Raw genomic sequence first — 7,002 nt, 5'->3', positions numbered from 1 at the left:
GCCACCGCAGCCTCCACCTGCTGGGCTCCGGCGATCCTTCCGCCTCAGCCTTCCAAGTAATTGGAACTACAGACGCGTGCTACCACGCCCGGCTGATGTTTTGATTTATTGTAGAAATGAGGTCTCACCAAGTTGCCCAGGTGGGTCTCGAACCCTCTGGCTCAGGCAATCAACTCACCTCAGCCTCCCAAAGCCGCGGGATTACAGGCTGAGCCACCGAGCCAGGCTTCAGCTTATTTATTTATTGCCCAGCTTATTTATTTATTTCTGAGTTGGAGTCTCACCCCGTCGCCCAGGCTGGAGTGCAGTGGCACGCTCATGGCCACCACAGCCTCGACCTGCTGGGCTCAGACAATCAATCCTTCTGCCTCAGCCTTCTAAGTAGCTGGAACTACTGGCAGACACCACTGAGCCTGGCAAATTTTTTGATTTATTGTAGAGATGAGGTCTTGCCAAGTTGCCCATGTTGGTCTCGAATGCTTGGGCTCAGGCAATCCTCTCGCCACTGCCTCCCAAAGTGCTGCGATTACAGGTGTGATCCCAGCTTTCAAATGCATTCCTCTCCTCCCCCAGCACTAATAACGTGTGGCATGGGGAAGACAGGAAAGAGCAGTCTTGGTTTTAAGAGGGCAGTCTTTGGCTTTGCTGAGGAAGCAGCTCCACACCGGAGGGAGTGGAGGGAGAAGGGGAGAAAAGAAGAGTGGAGCTGGTGGAGAGGGAGAAGGATCTGCAGCAGGCACTGCCAAGGGTGGTGTATTCCATTCCCTCACTCCCATCTCCTGGATGAAAGCTCTTGGAGGACTCAGGTCAGCCTGAGCAGGGGAACCAGGGATGCCAATGCTGAGTGACAGTTCTGGTACCCTGAAAGTAGCTGCACCCTTGTGTATAAATTTGTCTTTTAATTGTGAAAGTCTTATGGCCACAGGCAGAAACTTTTGCAAAAGGAGAAAAGGAAAACCCCCAGAATCTTACCACCAGACTAGACGCAACTCTTTTTTTTTTTTTTTAACAGTTGCCATCACATATTCCCTGTTTTGGGAACTCATTTCATAAGCAGACCTCTGTCTTTCTACTAGTTGTACAGTACTCCTATCTGTTCAAACTGCTTTTGGTCTGATATTTGCCCTTCCTCCATATAAGCAGGGCAGGAATTACTTCCATCTGACAGACGAGGAAAATGAGGCATAGGGTAGGGTGAGGGGTTAGATGCCAAGAGCATTGTGATGAAGGAGGTGTCTGGAATGGAGACTAATGAAATAAAATGTACTGGCTTGACGCTCAGATTCCTGGGCCAACATGCAGAGAAGTAACACAGGGGTTAGAGGAAAGACAGAAAAGACAATCCCAAATTCTCATCTCAAAATATTTAATTTTGTTTGAAAAGGATACATTCCCGGCTTCCCTCCCCACCACATCACTCCGGCCCACCAGCAGTGACACACTCGCACGCACACACGCATGTAAGGCCAATGGGCTACAGTCTGCTTCTGCCCTCTCCAGCTGGGAAGAAGGGATTTTTCTCTTGCCTCCTTCCCTCAACACAGGTAAAAGAGAGAGGGGCCCGCTGGAATGCCAGCTCCCAGGGGAGGACACAGAGCCCCACACACTCTATCACATCACATGCACTTAGAAAAATAAAACCAAGTGGTGTTCTGGCATCCCCAACACCATAAGATAGCAATATCCACCTGGAAGTCATCTTTGCCATTTTCTAGAAAAATTTATTGCACTTAATTAGCAGATGTTAAAGAGCTCTGGGGTGGAGCTTTGCCATGAAAACCAGAAGCTCCTCGGCCCTTTGTGTTACAGGGAGCATAGCTCCCAGGGCCCTGGGTAGAGAGCTGCCCAACACAAAGGGGCCTTCCTCCACTGGCTCCCACGCCTACCGCCCTGTTTCAGACCAAAGGGCTGCAGGATTTGACTGCCCAGGGCCACAGAAGCCCCTTTCAGCAGGGTGATGCGTACCCAGGGTTAAGGTTCACTGCTAAATGCTCCCCACCAACCTCAAGAGCCATATAGGCAAACTTATTTCTGCCAAGAGGAAGGAGTTACCCAGGTCCTCCACAAAGTTGCCATCTGGCCTGAAAGCTCTTCCTCTCCCTAACTGTATATGTTCCTACGTCCAGATTATACACTGGTACAATGTTCCAGATCATTCATGATTTGTCTCTTCTGAGGTTGCAATGAGGCCGTCACAAAGTGGACACTTAGGAAGTAGATGATGCTTCCAAGTCCATCGTGAACCCATGGAAAGTCAAAGTCAGCTTCTACAGATGTCAAAGATCTGAGCACAGGAGCCTCAGTCTTGGGCTATGGGCCCCTGGAGAGGGCCCAGGAAGGAGTCAAGGAGACTCCCATTTCCCTGACAGAAACTGAGCAGGCACCAACCCTCTCCTGCAAAGACTTGATTCTTGGGTCAGAGGAGGAGACAACCTTACCTGAGCACTTCTTTTCCCCAAACGTCAACCTCTGCAGACATCCTCCGTTCGATCCCTGCCAGGCTCCTAACTGAAAGGGGATTCCTAAGAGTGCAGCAGCCGCATGCGCTCTTTCCAAGTAAGCACTTTGGGAAAGAACCCGACACCCACTGCCTGGGGGGAAGAAGGGAGGGCACCAAACAGGCAGAAGGTGGGACAAAGAGGAGCGACATCAAGCCACCATCCCACTCACTGAGGTTGGAACATGGACACTATCCAGAGATTTAAGTGTCCATCCCTTTAAAAAGTAAAACTGCAAAACACAAACCATACACTTTCTAGCCAAAGAAAATGAAGAGCTTTAAGCTCAAGGCTCTTTCACCAGTAACAAAATGAGAGCTGCCCTCTTGGTGAATGGTCAGACCAGAGGGGGAGTGCCCGGGAGGGAGAATGCCCGGGAGGGAGAGTGCCCGGGAGGGCAAGCTGCCCGGGGCAGGACACTGACATGCTGGATGCACCTGCCCTGTGTAGTTACAATAAAGTGAAAAGTGTGTACATGGTTTTTAGAGAACCACAAAGTACAAGTGGGGCCCGGAGGGAGGGTTGACCTCCCTTGGCTTCAGGGACCCTTGTCAAGACCCCTGGAGAGGTGGGTGTGCAGGTTCCTGGAGGACTGTGTCATTCCTCTGGGGTGTAGTCCACGGCCTGGTCTGTTATGAAAAGTCCTTAAAAGTCGGGGCCACCACTTTAAATAAAGCCAGTGTTAAGTATGACAAAGCACGCCCATCACCTCTGTCTCCTCTTTACCACAGGCTGCCTGCCCTGAGCAAATAAACACACCCATCTTGAGGGTGCCCCAACAGACCCAAATGGGCAGAGGGTTCCATAAATTTCCTCAGTTAATTTTCTGGGCAGAGCAAAAGGATGAGTCCAGCCAGACACAAGAGAAAAGAGTAGCTGGGAGGCAGAGGAAACCACAGCTGTGAGAATCCCTCCACATCATGGCCAGTCTCATGTAGGTGGCTCCTGTCTCCCAGGATCAAGACTGAGGGGACTCTAGGTCTGTGTAAATGTCCCAAGAGCCTGCTATCCCATGAGAGTTGTCTGTAACCCTGGTGACCCTGAACCAAGACCTGGTAAGCCCTCTCTCTCTCCACGAAGAGTGGACTCTGGTAAGGGTCACACTGGTAAGCAGAGCAAGAAAAAATGGGAGCTTCTCAAGAAACATGCTCCAGCTCTCATGCCCACAGTAGAAGGGGCTGTGGAGGCCAATTTTCTAAATAAGGAAGCTGCATCCTGGGGTACAGAAAGTTCAAGCTTCCTAGATTAAAGGGGGTTTCCTTTAAAATTTACAATCTGAGATTGGTTACTGGGTGAAAAGAAACAGCAGGCCCAGAGATCCAGTCTAGCGGGACAAACAAGACCCAGGTGCATCCATGAGTGGCCTGGAGAGGAGATAAGAAGCTCCCTCTCACTGGCAGTCAAGGTTCAGAGACTGCCTTGGCATCTCTCCTCCACCGCAGATGAAGCACAGAGAGAGCCGATCACTAAGGCCCCCTCCCTTGTTTCCAGACCTCAGGGCTCAAAGTCACAAGGGAAAGAGGGTGTGGGAATTAAGAAAAGTTAGGTGCACTTCTGCTGCAGGCCCAGATCCAAACCCCAACCCAGGCTGGGATAAGACCCCGCTCCTGTGGCCTGCCACCCATGCAGACGCTAAAGGAGGAGCTGGTGTGTCCTTCTATCTCCAAGGAAGACAGGAAGGGATGTTTCTCTCAAAGACCTTCTGGAAAGGGTGAGGTGCATGACAAACACACCCCGAGTGGAAATGCGCCCTGCTACCTGAGAAGACAGAAGGGTGACAACGATCACAACTCATTCTGCAGAGACAGCCCTCGGCAGCCCAGGCTGGAGACGGAGGGAGAGTCAAGGAAAGCCTGAGTGCCCTGTAAGAGGAGAGATGTGTACTCCAGAGGTCCCCTTCCGATTCAACTGGGGCATCCAAGAATAGAAACTAAGGCCGATTCACCCGTCGACGTAGACTCTTGCGTTCCCGAGTGAGGAGGCTGGCCCCCAGGGAGTCGCCACGTGCGCTGGCCGTGTTATAATGAAGCTGAGACGTGGACGCTCCTGCAGCAGGCGCGCCACCATGCGCCCATGACGAGTCACAAGTCTCCACGCGCGTGAGGGGTTTCAGGGAGCCCCAGGCAGAGGTCTGAGGTGCAGGCAGTGCCCTGCCCTGGCAGGAGGCACGGGTTACAAGGGCCCGTACTTGGTCTCATACTTGGACACGATGGTCTTGCACTTGCCCACTTCCTTGCGTAGCTCAGCCACCTCCGTCCGCAGGGCTGTGTTCTCCTTCTCCAGGAAGGCTGCCCGGATGGTGATCTGATTCTCTTTCAGGCGCCGGGCATCCCGTGACCGTTTAGCCGCCACATTGTTCTTCTTGCGTCTTGTCCAGTACTTTTCATCCTGTGGGGAAGTGCCGTCTGTGGGTCTCCCGTCTTTCCCATGAGAGACCCCAATGTTTCTCCTCTCACCACCCAGATTCCCCTCATAATTCAACTGATATGGCCAGAACTAAAGCTGGAACCCTGGGGAAGGAGCTGCACATGCCAAGGCACGTTGAGGGCACTGCCCTTTCCTCAGCAGGGCAGGATGATGATCACAGTCGTTTGGTAGGTTACATGGTGGAGGGAAGGAAAGCCCATCTACTGATAGCCTGCTATGTTCTGCTCCAGCATAAAGCATTGTCTACACTCTGCTCACTCAGGTGTTTTGGTTGTGGGTAAGGACCTGCAACCTGGGTCTAGTCTCCTGAGTCCAAATCTTGGCTCTGCAAGATTACTAGCAGTAAGTTCCTTAACTTCTCAATGTCTCAGGTCCCTTATCTTTACAATGGTAAGTAATAACAATAACTACCTCACAGAGTTGTTTGGGGATTAAATAGTTAATGTTACAAAGTGCTTATAACTGTGCCTGGCCTACAGTAAACACCATATTAATGTTTACCATCATCAACATCATCAAATTAAAAAACTCATTGAGAGGCAGATTCATTTACTCCCATTTTACAGCTGAGAAGCCTGAGGCATAGACAGGTCACACACAGGTGGCAAAGTCAAGTTTGAACCCAGGTCTGCTGGACTCAAAGCTGTGGATGAAAAGTCCTTTCTAAAGTAGGATTTTCATAGGAAAGGATAGGAAAACTGCAACATTTTCTCTTCCCACCAGTTCCTACAGAACTATCAGCTTGAAAGCTGCTTGCTCATCCCTGGGGATGGCAACATACAAGCAATCTTTTGTCCTTCAAAGCGAGGACTTGTTCAACCCCAGTTCCTGTGGCCTAGTGAGCACTTGCCTAATGGCTGGGCCAAAGCCAGGGAAGCAGGAACATCAACACAGTCGATGGCCCAGGGAAGGAGAGAGAAAATACAGGGAGTCACACTAGGGCCAAATGCCACCTGACTCTCTCTATTTCTACCAAACTGCTGCAGGACGTGGCTCTACGCACTGAACCATGTCTTTCTTTTTTTTTGAGATGGAGTCTCACTCTGTCACCCAGACTAGAGTGCAGTGGCCACTCCCGGCCACGCAGCCTCGACCTGCTGGGCTCCGGCGATCCTTCCCGTCAGCCTTCCAAGTAGCTGGAACTACAGGCGCGCGCTACCACGCCCGGCTAATTTTTTTGATTTATTGTAGAGATGAGGTCTCACCAAGTTGCCCAGGTGGGTCTCGAACCCACGGGCTCAGGCAATCCACTCACCTCAGCCTCCCAAGGCACAGGGTTACAGGCTGAGCCACCAAGTCTGGCTGAACTCATGTCTTTCTAAATGGTGTCCACAAGGAGGGAGGGCTTTCCAGGTAAAACCAAATGTGAAGAAGCACAGCACCTAGATCCCTGAATCAATGCTGCACCTTTATTTATAAAGATTATCAGGTTACCTTTTGCTCATCGGGGACAAAGACCTTCTTGGCCTTTTTGATCATAGGCTGCGGCTTCAGGTCCTCCTCTGCAAACTTGTGCTTCCGAGGATTGAAGAGCTCCCCACCTGGCACACTGGAGAGAACCAGGTCAGCAGGGTCAGGATTGAAGTTTACATCCACCTCCACACAGTTGGGGTCGATGGGACTGGGAGTCTCCCTCTCCTTTTCCAGGGAAGACTCTGAAAGACACAAAGGCAGGTGATTCCGAAGCAGCCCAGTGAACAAATACCCATGTCACATACCCAGACACCTTAATCTCACGGTTGCACAAGCCACTGCCACTTGGAGGGAGGGAAACTGCAATAGTACCAGCTCCTAAGTCAGACTGGCATGCATAGTTCAATTCCACAAAACAAACACGGAAAGAATTCTTCCCTTTAGGACAGAACGCTTAAAAGGAAACAGAAGTTTTGTTTTGTTTTGAGTTGGAGTCTCACTGTCGCCCAGACTGGAGTGCAGTGGCATACTCAGCCACCGCAGCCTTGACCTGCAGGGCTCCGGTGATCCTTCCACCTCAGCCTTCCAAGTAGCCGGAACTACAGGCGTGCACTACCACGCCCAGCTCATTTTGATTTATTGTAGAGATGAGGTCTCATCAAGT

General features: G+C 51.1%; 1 protein-coding gene across 3 annotated transcripts in view; it reads right to left on the bottom strand.

Moving 5' to 3' along the window:
* Nucleotides 1-1,349: 1,349 nt before the first annotated feature.
* TEF (TEF, PAR bZIP transcription factor) overlaps nucleotides 1,350-7,002 on the bottom strand; it is a 33,132-nt gene continuing 27,479 nt past the window's right edge. For all 3 annotated transcript variants that reach the window (XM_008073271.2, XM_008073270.2, XM_021706586.1), the window contains exons 3-4: nucleotides 6,360-6,580; nucleotides 1,350-4,886 (exon numbers count right to left, since the gene is read on the bottom strand). In XM_008073271.2, the coding sequence (XP_008071462.1) occupies nucleotides 4,671-4,886; nucleotides 6,360-6,580 (437 nt within the window). In that variant the 3' untranslated portion in view covers nucleotides 1,350-4,670. The remainder of the gene's footprint in view (nucleotides 4,887-6,359; nucleotides 6,581-7,002) is intronic.

This window comes from Carlito syrichta, unplaced genomic scaffold (genome assembly GCF_000164805.1).
Source record: "Carlito syrichta isolate Samal-C Ts95f unplaced genomic scaffold, Tarsius_syrichta-2.0.1 Scaffold315802, whole genome shotgun sequence".
Classification (NCBI taxonomy): domain Eukaryota; kingdom Metazoa; phylum Chordata; class Mammalia; order Primates; family Tarsiidae; genus Carlito; species Carlito syrichta.
The sequence above is the reverse complement of the archived record's forward strand: the minus strand, read 5'-3'. Positions and strand labels throughout refer to the sequence as shown.